This window comes from Rattus rattus, chromosome 12 (assembly GCF_011064425.1).
Source record: "Rattus rattus isolate New Zealand chromosome 12, Rrattus_CSIRO_v1, whole genome shotgun sequence".
NCBI classification, from domain to species: domain Eukaryota; kingdom Metazoa; phylum Chordata; class Mammalia; order Rodentia; family Muridae; genus Rattus; species Rattus rattus.
This window is the reverse complement of record NC_046165.1, coordinates 68376135-68398182: the sequence shown is the minus strand read 5'-3', so window position 1 is coordinate 68398182 and position 22048 is coordinate 68376135. Positions and strand designations below refer to the sequence as shown.

Here is a 22048-nt window from a genome sequence, read left to right as displayed (position 1 = left end):
TTCCAAGCCAACCTGAATCCCTTAGACCCTGCCTCAAAACAGAACAGAACTAATGATCTCAAAGGCTGCTTGGAGCTTTAAGTAAGCAGTTTCTTTGGGAGTTTGAAAAGGGCAAGAGGGTTCTCTTGGGCCAGTGACCGTGTTCTAAAATTAGATTATATATTAGGGTATGCAACTTTTTTTTTTTCCTTCAGAGCTGAAGACCGAACCCAGGGCCTTGCGCTTGCTAGGCAAGTACTCTACCACTGAGCTAAATCCCCAACCCCGGTAGGCAACTCTTAAGGTTACCAAAAGTCATTGCATTATATGATACATGTTTATGCTTCAACGAAGCTATTTACAAACACCTCTAGCTCACCTACAACTTTGATCTTTTGGTTTGTGTCACACTGTCAACTGACAAATGAGAACGAAATAGCTTGAAGATCAATATTAAAGCAGTCCTGCTGTGTGTTTTTAAACAGATGTCACCCTCAAGAAAATGAAGTTGGACAGAATGTTCAAAAGAAATTTAATAATAAAAAGGAACTGTGTTGTGATGTATACTCCTCACTAGAGAAGAAAAGGGTAGACACGGCCATCCTGGCTGATGAAGCCCCTGTACTTCCTTTGCAAGCAGAGACCCCTGACAGGCATTTGGAAGGGGAAAACAAGCAGCCACAGAAAGAGGTGCTCGTGGTGGCTTCTCCTAAGACTGTTGCTGTACTGCCTCAACTGGGATCCAGCCCTGATGTGATAATTGAAGAAATTATTGAGGAAAACCTAGAATGTGAGTAAAATACAGAAAGATTTGTTATCTACAGTTAATGATCATGTGCTTAATAGAAACATGCTGCTCTAATCTTGTCCCTCGTTATCTCATCATGGGCTAGCCCTATTGATTCCACGAGCCTGCCTTCATACATTCCAGAACAGGACGGCTGCTGTTTAGCTTTTTATCTATTTATATTGGGTGTTGATGGGATGGGAAGAGTCTCACAGTATAATGCAGTCTGGCCCAGAATTCACTATATAGCCCACCAGGCTCCTATTTAAAGCAGTCCTGCCTTGGTGACTCGAATGTTGGGATCGCTAACATGAGCTATCATGCCTGGCTTGCCTTTTAAAGGCCTGTGTTGGCAAAGCCCTTTAATTCTAGCACTCAGAAAGCAGAGGTAGCAGATGTCTGTAAATTTTAGGCTAGCCTGGTATACATAGTGAGCCAAGACCTGGCAGGGCTACATGCTGAAACCCTGTCTCAGACAAACACAGATATGGTACCTGAAGAGTTGGCTCAGCAGTTAAGAGCTTTATTATTGCAGAGGACCAGAGAACCTGGATGTTGTTCCTAGCACACACATGGTGCCTTACAACCATCAGTAACCCCAGTTCCAGGGGATCCAACACCTCTTTCTGACCTCAGCAGACACCAGGCACCCATCCATAAACACATATGTGCAGGCAAAACATCAATATACATTAAAAAAGTAAAATTTTAAAATCTAAAAAAAGAAAATGAAAACTTCAGAGCTGCAACTTTAATATTTGATTACTAGGGTATTTGACATTTTCAGGTCCATTGTTGTAGGAGTGGACTGCTGTGCTATATGTGATGTCATCAGTCTTCTTAAGGGCAACTTTAACACCATTGTTTGTTTTACTGGTTGACTTTGCAGACCAGGCTCTGAATTGGAATTTATTTGAAATATTTTAGTAGAATTTTAAACACAGAGAGAGTAAAAGCGTAAAGAAAGGGGAGTAAAGCAGAACTTTATAAAGGAGATAATAGTGCATGCTTGAGAAAATGTAGGTTTCTCAACAGAGACCCAGAATTAAATTTTAAATAAAAAAAGACAAGTCTTCCTCTAAATTGTCATCATCAATGTTTGGCTGACTTCAGATTACCTATCATGACATTACTTATAAGAGATTGTGCCATTCCAGTATTTCACCAATTTAACCACAGCTTCTTAGACACTAGTGTCTGGTCACATTAACAGAATTCCTAAAGTTATCTTATTTGTTTTGATAAAGCATGCTTCACAGATGAACCTATAGAGACTCCTAGATACCCAAAAAAGCCTCCTCAGAAAGAGCTGTCTGCTCCTGTTGCATCAAAAGCAGGTATTTGAACAACTGCCCACACATGATGGAGTTGAGTTTGTTGAATGTGTGGCGACCGTTTCTTTTTATTTTTTTCATTAATTTTTTCTCATTTCTATTTATTATCCAATTTTATTTATCAGTATTTTCATAGCTGTTTGATAGTGAGAGAGAATTGTACTTTCCTATTTTTTGTGATTATAACAGGAGTGCTTCTTGTATTTTACTATTAACTCTTGGCACTGACTTTTGTGTTCTAAAAATGTTACTTTGTCACAAAAATTAATATAGCAAACATTTCAAGCATCTTTCAATTGCTTATGTTATTTTCTTCTGTGTTTCAATATCTTTTGTATTGACTGACTCTTTTCTTTTCCTTCCATCTTTATTAAGTTGGGTATTTCTTATTTACATTTAAAATGTTATTCCCTTTCCCGGTTTCCATGCCAACATCCCCCTTATCCCTCCCCCTCCCCTTCTCTATGGGTGTTCCCCTCCCCAGCCTTCTCCCATTACTGCCCTCCCCTAACAATCCCATTCACTGGGGGGGTCAAGCCTTGGCAGAACCAAGGGCTTCCCCTTCCACTGGTGCCCTTACTAGGCTATTCATTGCTACCTATGAGGTTGGCGCCCAGGGTCAGTCCATGTATAGTCTTTGGGTAGTGGCTTAGTCCCTGGAAGCTCTGGTTGCTTGGCATTGTTGTTCATATGGGGTCTTGAGCCCCTTCAAGCTTTTTCAGTCCTTTCTCTGATTCCTTCAACGGGGGTCCCATTTCTCAGTTCAGTGATTTGCTGCTGGCATTAACCTATGTATTTGCTGTATTCTGGCTGTGTCTCTCAGGAGAGATCTACATCCGGTTCCTGTCGGCCTGCACTTCTTTGCTTCATCCATCTTATCTAATTGGGTGGCTGTATATGTATGGGCCAAATGTGGGGCAGGCTCTGAATGGGTGTTCCTTCTGCCTCTGTTCTAAACTTTGCCTCCCTATTCCCTGCCAAGGGTATTCTTGTTCCCCTTTTAAAGAAGGAGTGAAGCATTCGCATTTTGGTCATCCCTCTTGAGTTTCATTTGTTCTAGGCATCTAGGGTAATTCAAGCATTTGGGCTAATAGCCACTTATCAATGAGTGCATACCATGTATGTCTTTCTGTGATTGGGTTACCTCACTCAGGATGTTGTTTTCCAGTTCCATCCATTTGCCTACGAATTTCATAAAGTCATTGTTTTTGATAGCTGAGTAATATTCCATTGTGTAGATGTACCACATTTTCTGTATTCATTCCTCTGTTGAAGGGCATCTGGGTTCTTTCCAGCTTCTGGCTATTATAAATAAGGCTGCTATGAACATAGTGGAGCATGTGTCTTTGTTATATGTTGGGGCATCTTTTGGGTATATGCCCAAGGGAGGTATAGCTGGGTCCTCAGGTAGTTCAATGTCCAATTTTCTGAGGAACCTCCAGACTGATTTCAGAGAGTGTACCAGTTTGCAATCCCACCAACAATGTTCTCCACATCCTCACCAGCATCTGCTATCACCTGAGATTTTATCTTAGCTATTCTGACTGGCATGAGGTGGAATCTCAGGGTTGTTTTGATTTGCATTTCCCTGATGACTAAAGATGTTGAACATTTCTTTAGGTGCTTCACAGCCATTTGACATTCCTCAGATGTGAATTCTTTGTTTAGCTCTGAACCCCATTTTTTAATAGGGTTATTTGGCTCCCTGGAGTCTAACTTCTTGAGTTCTTTGTATATTTGGATTTTAGCCCTCTATCAGATGTAGGATTGGTAAAGATCTTTTCCCAATCTGTTGGTTTCCATTCTGTGCTAATGATAGTGTTCTTTGCCTCACAGAAGCTTTGCAATTTTATGAGATCTCTTTTGTCGATTCTTGATCCAAGAGCATAAGCCATTTGGTATTCTATTCAGGAAATATACCCCTGTGCCCATGTGTTTGAGGCTCTACCCCACATTTTCTTCTATTAGTTTGAGTGTATCTGGTTTGATGTGGATGTCCTTGATCCACTTGGACTTAAGCTTTGTACAGGGTGATAAGCATGGATCGATCTGCATTCTTCTACATGTTGACCTCCAGTTGAACCAGCACCATTGGTTGAAAATGCTGTCTTTTTTCCACTAGATGGTTTTTGCTCCTTTGTCAAAGATCAAGTGGTCATAGGTGTGTGGGTTCATTTCTGGGTCTTCAATTCTATTCCATTGGTCTATCTGCCTGTCTCTGTACCGATATCATGCAGTTTTTATCACTATTGCTCTGTAATACAGCTTGAGGTCAGGGATAGTGATTCCCCCAGAAGTTCTTTTATTGTTGAGGATAGTTTTCGCTATCCTTGGTTTTTTGTTATTCCAAATGAATTTGCAAATTGCTCTTTCTAACTCTATGAAGAATTGAGTTGGAATTTTTATGGGGATTGCACTGAATCTGTAGATTGCTTTTGGTAAAAGGGCCATTTTTACTATATTAATCCTGCCAATCCATGAGTATGAGAGGTCTATACATCTTCTTCAATTTCTTTCTTCAGGGACTTGAAGTTCTTATCATACAGATCTTTCAGTTGCTTGGTTAGAGTCACACCTACAGTATTTTATGTTATTTGTAATTATTATGAAGGGAGTCATTTCTCTAATTTCTTTCTCAGCCTGTTTATCCTTTGAGTAGAGGAAGTCTACTGATTTGTTTGAGTTAATTTTATACCCAGTCACTTTATTGAAGTTGTTTATCAGGTTTAGGAGTTCTCTGGTAGAATTTTTGGAGTCACTTAAGAATGCTAACAAATCATCTGCAAATAGTGATATTTGACTTCTTCCTTTCCAATTTGTATCCCTTTGACCTCCTTTCATTGTCTGATTGCTCTGGCTAGGACGTCAAGCAGTCTGTTGAGTAAGTAGGAGTAGGGAGAGAATGGGCAGCCTTATCTGGTTCCTGATTTTAGTGGGATTACTTAAGTTTCTCTTTATTTAGTTTAATGTTGGCTGCTGGTTTGCTGTATATTCCTTTTACTATGCTTAGGTATGGGCCTTGAATTTCTGATCTTTTCAAGACTTTTAACATGAAGCGTTGTTGAATTTTGTCAGATGCTTTCTTAGCATCTAACGCTATGGTCATGCTTTGAGTTTGTTTACATAGTAGATGGATTTCCGTATATCCCTGCATCCCTGAGATGAAGTGTACTTGATCATGATAGATGATCATTTTGATGTGTTTGTGGATTCGGTTTGCGAGAATTTTATTGAGTATTTTGGCATCAATGGTCATAAGGGAAATTTGTCTGAGTTCTCTTTCTTTGTTGGGTCTTTGTGTGGTTTAGGTATAAGCATATTTGTGGCTTCATAGAAGGAATTCGGTAGTGCTCCATCTGTTTCAATTTTGTGGAATAGTTTGGATAGTATTGGTATGAGGTCTTCTGTGAAGGTCTGATAGAATTCTGCACTGAACCCATCTGGTCCTGGGCTCTTTTTGGTTGGGAGACTTTTCATAACTGCTTCTATTTCTTTAGGAGTTATGGGACTGTTTAGATGGTTTATCTGATCCTGGTTTAACTTTGGAACCTGGTGTCTGTCTAGAAAACTTTCCATTTCATCCAGATTTCTCCAGTTTTATTGAATACAGGCTTTTGTACTAGGATCTAATAATTTTTTTAATTTCCTCAGATTCTGTTGTTACGTCTCCCTTTGCATTTCTGATTTTGTTAACTTGGATATACTCTCTGTGCCCTCTGGTTAGTCTGGCTAAGGGTTTAATCTATCTTGTTGGTTTTCTCAAAAGAACCAGCTTCTGATTTTTTTTTTTTGATTCTTTGTATAGTTCTTTTTGTTCCTACTTATTTGATTTCAGCCCTGAGTTTGATTATTTCCTGCCATGTACTCCTCTTGGGTATCTTGTCTTCTTTTTGTTCTAGAGCTTTTAGGTGTGCTGTCAAGCTGCTAGTGTATGCTCTCTCCAGTTTCTCTTTGGAAGCACTCAGAGCCATGAGTTTTCCTCTTAGCACTGCATTCATTGTGTCCCATAAGTTTGGGTATGTTTGCATTAAATTCTAAAAAGTCTTTAACTTCTTTATTTCTTCCTTGATAAGTTATCATTGAATAGAGAATTGTTCAACTTCCATGTATATCTGGGCTTTCTGTCAGTTTTGTTGTTATTGAAGACCACCCTTAGTCTGTGGTGACCTGATAGGATGCATGGGATTATTTCAATCTTCTTGTATCTATTGAGGCCTGTTTTGTGACTGATTATATGGTCAGTTTTGGGGAAGGTACCATGAGGTCTGAGAAGAAGGTATATTCTTTTGTTTTAGGATGAAATGTTTTATAAATAATCTGTTTAATCCATTTGGCTCATAGTATCTGTTAGTTTCTCAATGTCTCTGTTTTGTTTCTGTTACCATGATCTGTCCATTGATGAGAGTGGGGTGTTGAAATCTCCCACTATTATTGTGTTAGATGCAATGTGTGCTTTGAGCTTTAGTAAGGTTTCTTTTATGAATGTAGGTGCCCTTGCATTTGGAGCATCGATATTCAGGATTAAGAGTTCATCTTGGTGGATTTTTCCTTTGATGAACATGAAGTGTCCTTCCTTATCTTTTTAGATAACTCTTGGTTGAAAATCGATTTTATTCAATATTAGAATGGTTACTTCAGCTTGTTTCTTTGGACCATTTGCTTGTAAAATTGCTTTCCAGCCTTTTACGCTGAGGTAGTGTCTGTCTTTGTCACTGAGGTGTGTTTCCTGCATGAGCAAAATGCTGGATCCTCCTTCAGTATCTGTTAGTCTGTGTCTTTTTATTGGGGAATCGAGTCCATTGATGTTAAGAGATATTAAGAAATATTGGTTGTTGCTTCCTGTTATTTTCTTTGTTAGAGAAGGAATTATGTTTGTGTGTGTCTCTTCTTTTGGTGTCCTTGCAAGATTACTTTCTTGCTTTTTTAGGGTGTAGTTTCTCTCTTTGTGTTGGAGTTTTCCATCTATTATCCTTTGTAGGGCTGGATTTGTAGAAAGATACTGTATAAATTTGGTTTTGTTATGGAATATCTTGGTTTCTCTATCAATGTTAATTGTGAGTTTTGCTGGATATAGTAACCTGGGCTGGCGTTTGTGTTCTGTTAGGGTCTGTATGTCATCTGCCCCCAGGTTCTTCTGGCTTTCATAGTCTCTGGTGAGAAGTCTGGTATAATTTTGATAGGTCTGCCCTTATATATTACTTAACCTTTTTCTCTTACTGCTTTTTAATATTCTTTCTTTATTTTGTGCATTTAGTGTTTTGACTATTATGTGACAGGAGAAGTTTCTTTTCTGGTCCAATCTGTTTGGAGTTCTGTAGGCGTCTTGTATGTTTATGAGCATCTCTTTCTTTAGGTTAGGGAAATTTTCTTCTATAATTTTGTTGAAGATATTTACTGGCCCTTTAAGTTGGGGGTCCTCACTCTCTTCTATACCTATTATCCTTAGGTTTGATCTTCTCATTGAATCCTGGATTTCCTGTATGTTTTGGGTTAGGAGCTTTTTGCATTTTACATTTTCTTTGACGGTTGTGTTGATGATTTCTATGGAATCTCTGCCCCTGAGATTCTCTCTTTTATCTCTTCTATTCTGTTGGTGATGCTTACATCTTTGACTCCTGGTCTCTTTCTTAGGTTTTCTATCTCAAGGGTTGTCTCCCTTTTTGCTTTCTTTATTGTTTCTATTTCCATTTTGAAATTCTGGATGATTTCGTTCAATTATTTCACCTGTTTCATTGTGTTTTCCTATAATTCTTTAAGGGATTTTTGTGTTTTCTCTTTAGGGGCTTCTACTTGTTTACCTGTGTTGTCCTGTATCTCTTTAAGGGGGTTATTTATGTCCTTCTTAAAGCCCTCTATCATCATCATGAGATGTGATTTTTAAATCCAAATCTTGCTTTTCCGGTGTGTTTGGATATCCCGTATTTGCTTTGGTGGGAGAACTGGGCTCTGATGATGCCAAGTATTGTTGGTTTCTGTTGCTTAGGTTCCTGTGCTTGCCTCTCACCATCAGGTTGTCTCTGGAGTTAGCTTGTCTTGCTGTCTCTGACTGTGACTTAACCCTACTCTAACCCTGTGTGTCAGCACTTCTGTACACCTGTTTTTCTTTCATCTGGATCTGGGAAGGGAGAGCTGCTCCTGTGTTTGTATGTCCTTAAGCCTTCAGGTGGGTCACTTGGAGCAGAAGAGTTGGTCTTACCTCTGCTCTCAGGTGTGTCAGTGCTCCTGGTGACTGGCTTTCAGCTCTGGGCTCAGTCAGAAACTGGAAGGGTCCTGTCCCTTTCTGCTCCTAGGTTCCTGTGCCCAAAGGACTCAGAGGACACTAGGTAGGTTCCTCTTGGGACAGGAATGTGAGCAAAAGTGGAGGTCTTCCCTGAGCTCTCAGGATTTTCTGTACTTCCAAAAGTCCAGCTCTCTTTCCCATGGGATCTGGGTACAGAGAGCTATGGAAGCAGTTCAGCTCTGGGTTCAGGCAGAAACCAGAAGCATCCTGTCCCAGACTTCTCCTGCCTTTGTGGGACACCTGGTGGGTAGCCTGGAGCAGAAGAATTGGTCTTACCTCTGCTCTGAGGTGTGTCAGTGCCCCTGGTGATTGGCTTTCAGCTCTGGGCGCAGGCAGAAACCAGAAGGCTGGTTTGTCTTTTAAATGGTGACTTGAGGCCTGTCTTGATTACTTCCTTCAACAAGGCCATATCTCCTAATTCTCCCCCAAACAGTTTTATCAACTGGGGACCAAGCATTCAATCAATATTACGGTGTCTGTTATAAGACACCCTGGCCAGTACCACTTACAGAAGAGTTTATTTGGGACTTATAGTTTCAAAGCGTTGGAATCCATGACCATCATGGTAGAGAGCATGGCACAGGCAGGCCTGGCACTGGAACAGTAGCTGGTAACTGGAAACATAACTATGAAACAGAGAGAGCATAATAGGGATGGCATGGACCTTTGAAACCTCAAAACCCACCCCTACTGACATAGCCCCTTCAACAAAGCCACACCTCCTAATTCTTCCCAAATAGTTCTACCAACTTGGTACCAAGCATTCAAATATATAAGTATATGGGGGTATTCTCACTCAAACCACCACAGGTGCATTTGCACATAAGGTCATTTTTGAGGAAGGTGTGCAGTTATTCATGGTTCTTTTTCTAGTTGTTTGGATTACTGGGTTTTTTTTTTTCCTTTCTCTTACTAGAATTGCTGCATTACTGTATTGGACATAATGGATCCCTTCCTAGATTTCCTGTGTTATATAACATGTTCTGTGATTTTAAAACCTCTCATGAACTTGAGTTCCAACTATAGAAAATGTTTCTCAAATTAGACAAAGTATTTTCAGTTCTTGTTGCTAAAGAGTTCATAAAGGAGGCAGTGTGGTTCAGTGGTAGAACATTTGCCTAAGGTGCTTGCATAACAGCCAGGGTGTCACCTTGGCAACACTCACTCCTACAAAGGCCATCCATTTGTTTTGTGGGCCTTTAAGGGTTAGCTCTTCCTGAGGCTTAATGAGTTTAGAAACTCATTTTAGCATGACTGGTTTGTTTTTGTTACTGGGTTTTTGTTTGGCTGTTGTTTGTTTTGGTTTTGGTGTTTTGAGGTTTGGGGTTTTTTTTGTTTTTTTTTTTTTAGAAATTATAATTGCTTACCTTTTATGGTTTTTTCTATTTCGTGTTTTAATAATGTGCTTTAAATATGAATTCTTGCCCAGGTTGTCCAGAGCTAGTTTTTGTAAGTCATGTCACACATCCTTGCCACTTCTATGTGCGAAAATATTCACAAATAAAAGATGCAGCAATGTTGGAGAAGAAGATGAAGCAGGTGTGCAATAAGAGCTTGCACCTCGATCCCTCCGACACCCTGGAGCTGGGTGAGGCTTCCTCTGTACCACACGTAGCCGTTGTTTAAGTACTGTAATATTTGGCCATTGGCCAAGCTGCATAGACTTGCTAAAAGATTTTTTTCTTTGTATAATATTCATGCAAAAGTTTTGGAATTCTTTAACATAAATTATTTAGGCAGGTTAGCTAACTATTAAAATCAATGTTAATACATGTTTGGAGTGTAACAACTCCATTATGGAGTAAATTACTTTTCAAATAACAAAGCCCAAAGCCCCCTCTTCAGAATGAAGTGTGTTGAGAGGATAGGTTCTAGCTTACTGCAGTTCTCTGACTCACTGTGGTTTGAGCTAGACTTGCAGCCTCTCTTTGTTCTGTTGGCATAGACAAGACGTTAACCCTTTCCTGCCCATCATCCAGACCACAGCCAGTGTTCTATAACATGACAGGTTTTACAAGAGAGAAGGAGAAATATATTAGTATATTAGTATACATAGGAGCTATAGAAAGTATGAAATGCAAAGAAAAGGCTAGATGGTTGAAGCCTAACCGTGCTGTAGAGAAGAAAGAAACAGGGTAGAAGAGAAGGAAGCTAGAGCCAGTAGTAAATTATTGCAAACAAAGTGTGTCTTATGCAGTGACAGCCTTCAGGTAATCTCTGAGCGCTGACCTCAGCACAGATGAAGAGCCTGCTTCAGCTGTGTGGTGACTTTCTTACTGTCTTTTTTCCTGATGATTAATTTTTTTTCTGGCTTTCTGACAATTGTTAGGGAGTTTAAGAGAGTCCTGTTCTTTTGGAAGTTCTCTTAGATAAAGGAGCTTTGGGGAGGCTGACCTCAGTTTTGCTCAAGGGAAAATCCCAGGGAGGATTAGAAAGGTCTTGGGCCTGGCAGTTCATTTTGCGTAGTATGCCAAGATGACACATTTGACACACCATTTTCTGAGCCACACATCTCAATTTCCTACAGCAAAAGAACCAGCTCCATGTCAGGTGTAGTGGCATGTACTTTAAATCCCAGGACTGAGGAGGTAGAGGCAGACAGATCTCTGTGAGAGTTGGAGGCCAGCCTGGTCTACATAGTTCCAGGACAGCCAGAACTACATAGTGAGACCTTGTCTCAAAACACTAACAACAGGGGTTAGGGATTTAACTCAGTGATAGAGCATTGGACTAGCAAGCGCAAGGCCCTGGGTTCTGGCCTCAGCTCCAGGAAAAAAAAAAAACACTAACAACAAAACAAGTCTATAGTATTATTGTGGAGAACAAGTGTACAAAAGGCTAAGAACATTGACAGCTCATAGGATATGTTCATATTCAGGCTTCTTAATCTTTTTTCATGGGCATTAATTTGAACTAAGTCCTTAGTTTATCCTCTCTTTTTCTAAATTGCACTACATTAATGAGTGTTAATTAATTTTGGAATTTTTTATACTACTACTCATTGTATCTTAATTCTAACTCATATTTACCAAGAGAATGGATGCATCGTGTAAGTTAACAGTGATCTAGTGATCTGTGAAAGACCATCCTTTACTTCGTGATGGCAAGACAATCTCATTTGCCTGTGCTAATGTGGTTTGTGAAGCAAAGCTCCTCACTGAGTAACAGCTTATACTTTATGTTTTTAGCCTCTCAATTAGCTTTTAAGTTTTTGAAGTAAAGAAACTGCCACAATATATTGCCTTTTATTTTCACAGCACTTGACAGTACTGTATAATTAGTATATCAATGAAATACAATTTCTTAGTTGGAAAACTAAGATACATATTTTAAGCTAGAGCCTTACTGGATTCTTTATTCATAAATGCTAATGATTTGTCTCTCTCATTATGTAGGTGCAAGAATATTTGTCAACAGTATTAAGAATAGAATGTGGTGTCGAGGAATTATCACTGAAATAATTCCAACAAAAACCAAAACTGTTAGAAAACCATGTAGTCCAACCAAATTCTCAGTCTGTGAAATTTCACTAATACAGATATTCATGGTAGATTTTGGAAATTCTGAAGTCCTGATCATCACGGGGTATGAATCTTTGTGACTGTTGTATGTTCTTGGCCTGCTTAGAAACATTTATGGGAAAGAGGATTAAAGGAAGGAAGGAGGTGACTAATAGTTGAAGAGCTGCCATCCTTCCCTTCTAAGGCCTCTGCTCTACTGTTGTATATTTGCCTTACAAATTAAGTTAAATGTTGTCCTTTATCAGTATTGCTAGAAGATAAACTTGGAAAAGAGGTTTTGCTGTGCTCTAGACGCACATCTTACGTTGTTTCAGAGCAGGGGCAAATGTAGCTGACGGTTTTAAATAAGGTACTACTAATACTTAGCTATTAGTTATTGGGTAAATTTTTTAATCTTGCTGATATAAATTTATTAAAGGATGCTTAAGTGTCACACTGTCTGACTCTCTATAGGTATCCAAAACTCTGTTTCAAGTTTTGGAAAAAGAAGCTGAAACGATTTTGTATTGAGAGCAATTATTGTCTGTCACGTGGTTACTTTATTAATGATCACAGCGTTCTGAGTATATGCATTATCCTTGTTAAGTTCAAACTAAGTGAGTTTGTGAAAGTTTAAATAAAGTCAGTCAAGGTTTACTTCTATGTAGTAAGACTGTCTGCTTATGGATTAATAAAATTATTAATAAAAAGTATTAAATTTAAAATCTATATTTCTACAAGATTTAACAAGGTAGTTATCCGTAGACATATATACCTTGTAAATAATAAAAGGAATTCAAAGATAGAAACATTAGTTTATCTTTCTTGACATGAGGTCTTTCTATGCAGCCCTGGCTGACCTGAAACTGACTATATAGACCAGGTTGGCTTCAGACCAGCACAGATCCATCTGCCTCTGCCTCTGCCCCTCTGCCCCTCTGCCCCTCTGCCCCCTTGCTCTGAGATTAAAAGCATGCATGCTCACACCCAGTAAAGCATTGTTCTCAATATTACTTTTTCCTAGAGTTGGTGACACACATGTGGGACCAGAGCATGTTGGTGAGCAGCATATTACACTAAGTGACTTCTGTCTGCTTGTAAGGAAGTCGGAACCATACAGTGAAGAACTGTTGAAAGACATCCCACATTTAGCACACCTGTGCTCCTTGAAAGACATCGTTCCATACAATTCAGTAAGTGAGATAGAGAGCCATTCTCCCTCGAAGGCCTTGGAGTGTCAGTTATGCTGCCAGTGAAGTGGCTGAGTTTGTCTGATTAACAGAACCAGCTAATCTTGACAAACACATTCTGGCTATGAACTGTTAGTGCCAATAAAAGGTGTCATAAGCCTCAGCTTCTGTAAGTGAAAATGTTTGTAATGAACATTTGAGTTCAAGAAAGTTCATTGAACATAATAAATATTCAAGCAAAATACCACATTTTGGAGTCAGTTTTGTAGAAAGAAATCAGTTAGAAAACGGGATAGCATCTATTTCTATATATCCCCCTTCTCTGTATTTATTCATGGCTCATGTTTTGGAATTATGAATCTTTTCACCAAGAAGTGCTAGGAGACTAGAATCATATGTGCAGTCTAGGTGGGATTGCTGTGTTAGGGGGTCTGTGAAAGCAGGAGCGGGTGCTTTTGTTGTCACCATTCACAGCACTTAGCAGCTCTCTTCTGCTGCACTGTAGATAGGGACAGATGGTGAGCAGAACAGACGAACGGACTCTTTAAGTAAGCGAGGCTGGACGATGGCCCAGTGGTTAAAGCACCTGCAGAGAACCCGAGTTCAGTGTCGAGCAACACATCAGACAACTGCTTTGGTTTTGGGTTTTGGTTTTTTGGGGTTTGTTTGTTTGTTTGTTTGTTTGTTTTGTTTTTTGTTTTGTTTGAAATAGAATTTCATGTGGTCTACACTGACCCCAATTAGCCAGTATGACTTCTGCCTCTACCTTCTGAAATAGGATTATAGAGTTTGTCCTAGTTTGATTGATATCTGTTGCTGTAGTAAAACACTGGGCAAAAGGGTTTCTTTGTCTTGTACTTCCAGTTCTCAATTCGTCATTGAGGGAATTCAGGGCAGGAGCTCCAGGCCAGAACCTGAATGTAGGCCTGCTTGCTCTTCCAGTCAGCATTGCCTGTGACTAGAGAACTCACTCGCGCCAGGGAGAGCATGAGGCCGGAGCCAAGCCGGACGGACGGACTGTGCCGATGCTCTTTGCTAGCTGGTTCCCTCACAGTCTCAGGGTTCGCCAACTCTCCTGAGCAGCCCAGGACCACCCGCCTGGCAGCAGTGCTGACCACAGCATTTGGTCCTCCTGCAGTAATTAAAAGCCAAGACAATATTTATACACATGCTCTCAGACCGACCTGTTCAGGTATCCTGAACTGAAGACTAGGGTGTGTCAAGTAGACGACACTAACCAGGATGGGGACATGAGCACTCCTGGGTAATGTGGTCCAGATTATACTGCTAACTGAGCTACATCCCCAGCACCAAATTCTATTTCTTTTGTGTCCATTATTTAGTTTCTGTTGTACTGGGACAGTACTGCAGTCTTAAAGTATACATTCAGAATTGCCTTTTGAAATTCTGTAATTTAAGTGGAAAAGTCATATGCAACATACTTTTAAGTCATTATAATTTTCATTAGTACTCGTTTTTAGCCAGGTGTGGTAATGTACATCTTTAATCCTAGCACTTGGGAGGCAAAGGCAAGTAGATTGCTATGAATTCAAGGCCAGCCTGGTCTACAAATCGAGTTCCAGGACAGCCAGGACTGTTCTACAGTGAATACCCTGTCTTGAAAAACATATATACACACACATACATACATACATACATACATACATACATACATACATACATATACACACACATACATACATATATATATATAATTTTTAGATGTCCTTACCTTATATTATATGTATGAATGTTTTGCCTCCATGTCAGTAAGCATGTACCTGATGTCTGTGAAGGTGCCAGAGCCCCCTGGAACTAGAGTTACAGATGGTTATGACCCACCATCTGGGTGCTAAGACTCTTACCCCAATTGTAAGAGCAGCAGGTGTTCCATCCACACCACTGAGCCATCTCAATTTTCATGCTCTTGTAGAGTGACAAGCTTACAAGTATCTTAAGGTTGCATCCATGTATTGCAGCCTACAGTGAACATACAGACTGCTCTTGCTTTATGGCCTCAGCTCATTCCTAAATGCATAGGACTGGTTCAGTGCCTTTAAGTTGCAGGCCAGCTGATAGACACACTAACATTAAAGCTAATTATAAGTACTAACCACTTTGGAACTTTATTTTTCCCATAGAGTGAGGGCTGGGAAAAGGAGGCAAAAGTGGAATTTTTGAAAATGGTAAATAAGAAGGCTGTGTTAATGAAAGTTTTTGGAGAAGAAGATGATATCCTTATTGTAGATCTGCAGAAACCGCCAACAAATAAAATCAGCAGTGATATGCCTGTGTCTCTCAGAGATGCATTGGTTTTTATGGAACTAGCAAGGTAAGTAACTTGTTAAACTTAAATATTCAAGATTGAAGTTCTACAGGCTGGAGGATGGCTCAGGAGTTAGAGCACTGGTTGTTCTTGTAGAACACGAGTTTGGTTTCCAGTGCCACCCTCTATTCTCCGCAGACAACAGACACACGTGTGGCACAGATATTTACATGCAGGAAAAATATTTAGAAATACAGAGTAAAAGTAAATCTCTTTTGAAAGACTATAGCTATAAATAGGAAAAGAGGATTTGGAGGTTTTGTTGTTTTTATTTTGTATATGAGACAGGGTTTCTCTTTGTGTAGCCCTGGCTGTCCTGGAACTCACTCAATAGACCAGAGTGACCTCAAATGTAGAGATCTACCTGACTCTGCTCCCAAATTCTGGGGTTAAAGATGTGTGCCACCACTGCCCAGTGAGAAGAAGAGTTGTAAAAGTAATGGAATCTGGCCTAGGGATGTAGCTCACTTGTAGAGTGCCTGCCTGGCATGTATAAAGCCTGGATTCAACCCCTAGCGCCGTTGGAACCAGGCATGGCACATTCCCGTAATCCTAGTACTCAGGGGGAAAGGCAGGAAGATTAGAAATACAAGGTTATCCTTGGCTGGATAGCAGGTTCAAAGCCAGGCTTGTCTATATGACACTTCGTTGTGAATGGTGATGATGATAAAAATTATAGGCTTGTGCTAGAGAGATGGCTCAGTGGTTAGGAACGTGTGCTGTTTTTATAGAAGACCCTGGTTCAGTTGCCAGCACCCACATGGTGGCTCAAAACCATCTGTAACTACGTTCTAGGGTACCTGACTCTTTTCTTCTGGTGCCTGAGGACACCAGACATGCATTGTGTTGTATACACATGGATATAGACAAAACATTCATACACATAAAATCTAAAAATTATCATAAATGAACTTTATCATGTCCTTGGTGGTTTCAAAACATTGTTGTCATGTTGTCTAAGTATAGTTGTTTATGAAAATTAAATTTAGTTTGCTTTTAGAAATAAAAAGTCATGGCAACTTAAAATAGAAGACTGAGGGAAATGGCTCAGTGGATAAAGTGCTTGCCACACCCATACTCAAGGGACTGAATTCTGATGCCCAGACCCAGAATAAAATAACCTCGAAACACAAGCATCTAACCTCACTGCTCCTAGGGTGGGATGGGAGGCAAAAGCAGTAGAACCTAGAGAAGCTCCACAGGCCAGCTAGCCTGACATACAGGGAAGAGGAAAGGAAATCTTATGTGAAACAAGGTGGAAAGCTAAGACCTGTACCTGAGGTTAAACTGTGACCTCCACTCATGTGCCATGAGCACCTTAATTTTCACACATATGCTACACACATTAGGGTAATTTGAAAATGTGTATAATTACTAAACATATTTGAAGTTCTGTAGGTTTCATAAAAAGCTATTACAGTTCCAGGAATTGTAATTTAGCTGTTTCTGACCTACATTATGTAGCCTTTGGAATGAGTTCATATCACTAAGTGATCCTAAGGTGACTTAAGTAACAATGGAGACAGCAGAAGGTCCTAGCTAGTCTTATGTGACTCCAGAAATGGCCCACGTCGGTTTCCTTTAGAAAAGTAAAGGTAGAGCATTGAGAGTAGAAAGGGCCACAAAGATTCAACTGGTCTCCCCTCAGCACTACCATGGTCCACAGCAACCATGACATACATACCTCTGACCAGTTTCAACTCCAGAGTGCTCTGGTACAAACTGGAGGGTTTATTACAGGGCTCCTATTTGTCCTGGCCTCCTAGGTAGAAACCATACCAAGTTGTAAGTTAGAGAAACATTGAAGATGGCATACTTTGGTAAATAAGTCAGTGTTGCACAAGCTTAAAACCTTCATAAGAATGAGTTAGCTTATTATGCTTTTAATTAGGTTTAGGTCACAATCACCGAGAAGTCACAGTGAAAACAATACAGCTTTATGCTATCGCCCACCCGCTTTGCCTGAAGAGATGACAGAAGTTTCAGTCATGGTTTGCCATATCAACAGCCCTACTGACTTCTATCTTCAGTTGGTAAGTGTGTACTTTCTTTAAAAGATTGTTTCACGTGGAAATGTGTAGCATAATAAATAAAGCTTAGTCAAGTCTTCTGTATATTTAAATTTCTTAGAAGCTGTAGCTATAAAAGGAAGTTCACAAGACTTACGGCAAAATAAAAATCTTCTACCAGTTAGTTAGTAATGGTAGAAAGGATAAGTATGTCCTTGTGTATGAGTGTCTCTTGCTTCCTCGTAGACAAGAGATTAGCAAAGCTAGTATCTAAGAACCATTATTACTAACTTCAAAGTGGAATAAGCCTTCTGAGACTGAGACTGGGATGTGTGGTTGATAAAGTAGTTTAGAGATCTAGTATAACAGCAGGCTTGTCATTGGCCTCTCACTGTGTTATATGAATTAGCTCGTATATAAACCACATTCTCTCTGCGAAGTGATCACTAATGTCACAGAACTACTGTGGTTGGGGCTGAAGAACAACTCAGAGTTTAAGAGTACTGGGTGGTCTACCAGGGACCCACATATTGACTCACTGCTGCCTGTAATTTCATTTCCATGGGATCTAATGCCCTCTTCTGGCCTTCCGTGGTATTACACATGCAAGTGGTACACAAGCATGCATGCAGGCAAAACACTTAGACACACGCAAATGCTGTGATAAAGATGCTACTGCCTCTATTAGGTGGAGTCTGACCACATGGATAAAGCATCTTTTCGATAACCACATGGCTCTGAGTGCATACATCCGGGCTTGCACTGGGCCATGTTGCTTCAGAGCCTGTCATCTCCAATGTAGCACCATCCTTTCTGGTTGCCTGAGTGATTAACGAAAGCTCATAACTTTGTAATAAACAGGACATGCATTTCTTTTTTTCCCAGTGCCTTTATGTTTTGGTAGATATGCATAATGTTCATTTACCATTTTAACATTTTTAATTATATTTTTTGAGAACTTCATAATTATTATATTTATACCATTTCCATTCCTCTCTCTTCCCACTCTTACTCATCCCTCAGTCTCCCGTGCCCTCTGAAATTCATGACCTCTTCTTATTTAATTGTTGTTACACACACAAATACAGCCTGCCAAGTCCACTTGGTGGTGTTATATGTGTGAGATTTTATGAGTGCAGCTTGCCCCTCATATACTAGAAGGCACTATGTCAGGGCCGGTACCCAAGTCGTCTGAACACTAGGTATAGGGATGATGTCGTAGGTATATTATCAATTGAAAGGTTGTTTGGAAAAACCATAGGAAAACATATTTTTGTTATTTTATATGTACAGGGATATGTATAATTTGAATGAATTTATGCCACTTGGAATGAAAATATTCCTCTAAGAGCTATAAACTGTCTTAACAAAAATCCCAGTACTATGCATAGGAAACCTCCTTGGAGTTGTTGGTCAGGACTATAAGACAACCCTGTTTCAAAGAAAAGGGGATTTGTGAATTTACTGTATTCTTAAATAAAATAGGTTTCATTTATTAAACTTTAGGCTATTTGGTATGATCTGAAAGTATTGTTTCTGAAGTTCCTTTACTTCCCTCTACCCTAATAAAGGACATTTGATTAGTTCTCCAAATGCCAGTCTTTAATGTTAAGAAATTCTGTTTCTTTGAGGCAAGATCTTCTTGCTATTTGTCCTTGACTGTCCTGGAACTCAGTACATGGACCAGGCTGGCCTCAAACTCATAGAGATCTGCCTGCCTCTGGTTCCTGAGTGCTGGAATTACAGGTGCATACCAACCCTGTTGCATTTTAACTTGAGGGAATTACCAGTTTATTTTAAAACTGCTAGGTAAATGATAAGGAAGTAGATATGTGTAACATCAAAGCTATCAGACTAATTAGTGAGCACAAGAAAAGATATTACTGTTTGATGAGAGACATCAGAGTCATAGTCACAATTATGCATTAATTTTAGCATTCTAGTAGTGTCTCTTCAGTATTGTATCTTCCAGTGTGTTAGAGTATTGTGAATCATACAAAATCACCAGTAAAAGGTTAGCAAAACAGGGCTGGCTGCAGGATCAACCCCGTGGCTGTAGTGACTTTGCAGGAAGTACAGCAAGTACACGCTGCTCAGAGGAGGAATAGTAATAGTACAGGAGTGCTGGCAAGATGGCTCGCTCACCACACCAGACAGCCCGAGATGGGTCCAGGAAGCCACATGATAAAAGCAGAGAACTGACCTCTGCAAGCTGTCCAGCTCCACAGGGTTGGTATAAGGATGCAGCCACATGAACCCAGAAGGTGGAAAATTCTGTGGAAAAAGAGGCTTTGATGTTTTGTTTTGTTCTGTAATCTTGCACATGTGTATATCAGAGGACAACTTGCCAAAATTGGTGCTCTCCCACAACCGTGTGGATTCCAGAAAACTCAGGTTGACAGCAAGGTTTCAGGCTTGTCAGGCAGCACCTCTGCCTACCAAGCCATCTCACTGGTACAGAAGAGGGTTTATTTTTTTAAGATTCATTTTTTATTATTTTAATTTTGTAAGTACAAGTGATGGGGGAGGCCAGAGACTATAGATCCTTCTGGGGCTGGAAGTTGAGGTGATTGTGAGCCACTTGACATGATTGCTGGGACAGAACGTGGGGCCTCTACAAGAGCAAATGCACTCTTAACCACTGACCCATCTGTCCAATTCCGACCCTGAAAAGGTTATTTTGAAAAGATGGCTGTGCTAACTTATAGTTAGCTTATGAATTCTAGAGATAGAAGCAGAAAAATAATATAATCTTGGCTTACATAATCATTCCGATGAGTTAGCGAAAACTAAATATTACTTTGAAACATTTACTGAAGCAAAATGAGAGTTGTTGGGAGAATGGTGGTCATGAAATTGTGCATACAGTGGGCTGGAGGGGCGGCTCAGTTGGTAAGAGCATTGGCTGCTTTCCAGAGGACCTGGGTTTCTTTTCCAGCACCTACCTCCATAGTGGCCCACCACCATCTGGAACACTAATTCCAGGAGAGTCTAATGCCCTCTTCTGTCCCCATGGGTATCATGCCTGCACATGGTGACAGACATACATACAAGCACATACCCATGCACATAAAGTAAGAATAAATCTTTACACTTTATATATAGAATGACTATGTTTTCTAAACACTTAAGTTTAGAGTATATGTGTACACAGACATACTCTAGATGAATGTACAGTAAGTTACCCATTGAATGGGATTTTAGTTTTGTGTAAATCTACACATACTAATTTTATACTGATTCTGAATGAAATAGGTCCAAAATAAACCTATATAACACCCAATTAATCTATATCTAATATCAGCTTTTTAATGTTTATGAATTTCTGAGCAGTACTTATAATAAATTCAACATTCGAACTTCCATTTTCTATTAAGCTACAGTGTCATGTCCCTTTCTTCCTCAGATGGAGAACCTGGACTTTTTATCACTTTTAAAAACAATTGAGGAATTCTATAAAGGTGAAGATGGAGAAAATCTGGAAATCCTTTGTCCTCTTCAGAATCAAGCCTGTGTAGCTAAATTTGAAGATGGAATTTGGTATCGTGCAAAAGTGATCGGTAGGAAAGTGCATGTTATTTCCACAGGGAAATGTGCATCACCATCTGAACCATTAGGAAGTAAATCATGGAGGTGTTACCTGCCCTTACCAAGTGCCCTGTTGTTTGTCTTTAGAAGGCATGGTAACTTTAGAAGGTCCGGCTACTAGAATTTGATTTGCTTGATTAGAAATGGTTAACACTGGGACACTGGCGAGAAAACCAATAGAGGGTGAGAGCAGCAAAGCCCATTCTGAACGTTGGCTGTCTCTGCCTTCATCTGTTTCTTGCTGTTTTTTATTAGCTTGTTTGTTACAATGCAAATCTCTTAGTTTCCTTTCTGAATTACCGCATCCCTCTTTCCTCAGGAATTGCTTTATTATTTAATTTTTCCTGTCTTACTGAACATTTTCTACACTCTACTCAAGTAATTGAGTTCAGTTAAAAAGTAATAGAATTAGAGCCAGGCATGATGGGATTGCAGCATTACACCTGTAATGCCAGCACTGAGGAAGCAGAAGCAGGAGAATCATTTCAAAGTCATCCTCAGCTACATCACAAAGTCAAGGCTAGTCCAAACTGTTTGGATGTGTGTGTGTGTGTGTGTGTGTGTGTGTGTGTGTGTGTGTGTGTGTGTGTGTGTATCTCAGAAACAACAAAATTACTGCAATGACATGATCTGAAACTTAAAGGAAAGGCAGTGCATGGTCTGCCTGTAGTCCCAGCTGCTAGGGAAGCTGGGGCAGAAGGTCCAGGGTCTGAGTGGCTTACACAACGCCATCTCAAACCAATCTGTGGATGTAGCTAAACAGCAGAGCAATGGCCGAGCATGTGTCAGGCCTTTGCTTCAATTTCCAAAGCCACAAAAATAATCCATATAAACAAATAAGGGTTGGAGGTTAGAGAGTTCTGAAAAGGAGGTATTGGCACTAAACCATGTGTGGTTGCTCTTGACCTATGGCTGTGAAAGAACAAGATATGAAGTCATTGGGTTTTGGAAGTTAGACACACCATAGGCAGTTTTGCCCAGTGTATTATGGTCTGGGTTTTTGTTTGGTTTGGTTTGTTTTTACCTCAGAAAACTCATGCTAAGACTTGATCCTC

The 22048-nt window shown here is 39.9% G+C and overlaps 1 protein-coding gene across 3 annotated transcripts in view; it reads left to right on the top strand.

The window, feature by feature from the left end:
* Rnf17 (ring finger protein 17) overlaps positions 1-22048 on the top strand; it is a 118738-nt gene that overhangs the window by 49202 nt on the left and 47488 nt on the right. For 2 of the 3 annotated variants that reach the window (XM_032917897.1, XM_032917898.1), the window contains exons 10-16: positions 465-769; positions 9810-9968; positions 11776-11965; positions 12905-13073; positions 15212-15402; positions 17288-17429; positions 20812-20965. In XM_032917897.1, the coding sequence (XP_032773788.1) occupies positions 465-769; positions 9810-9968; positions 11776-11965; positions 12905-13073; positions 15212-15402; positions 17288-17429; positions 20812-20965 (1310 nt within the window). Of the gene's footprint in view, positions 1-464; positions 770-2013; positions 2104-9809; positions 9969-11775; positions 11966-12904; positions 13074-15211; positions 15403-17287; positions 17430-20811; positions 20966-22048 lie in introns of all 3 variants that reach the window. The other variant, XM_032917896.1, reaches the window with a different exon arrangement.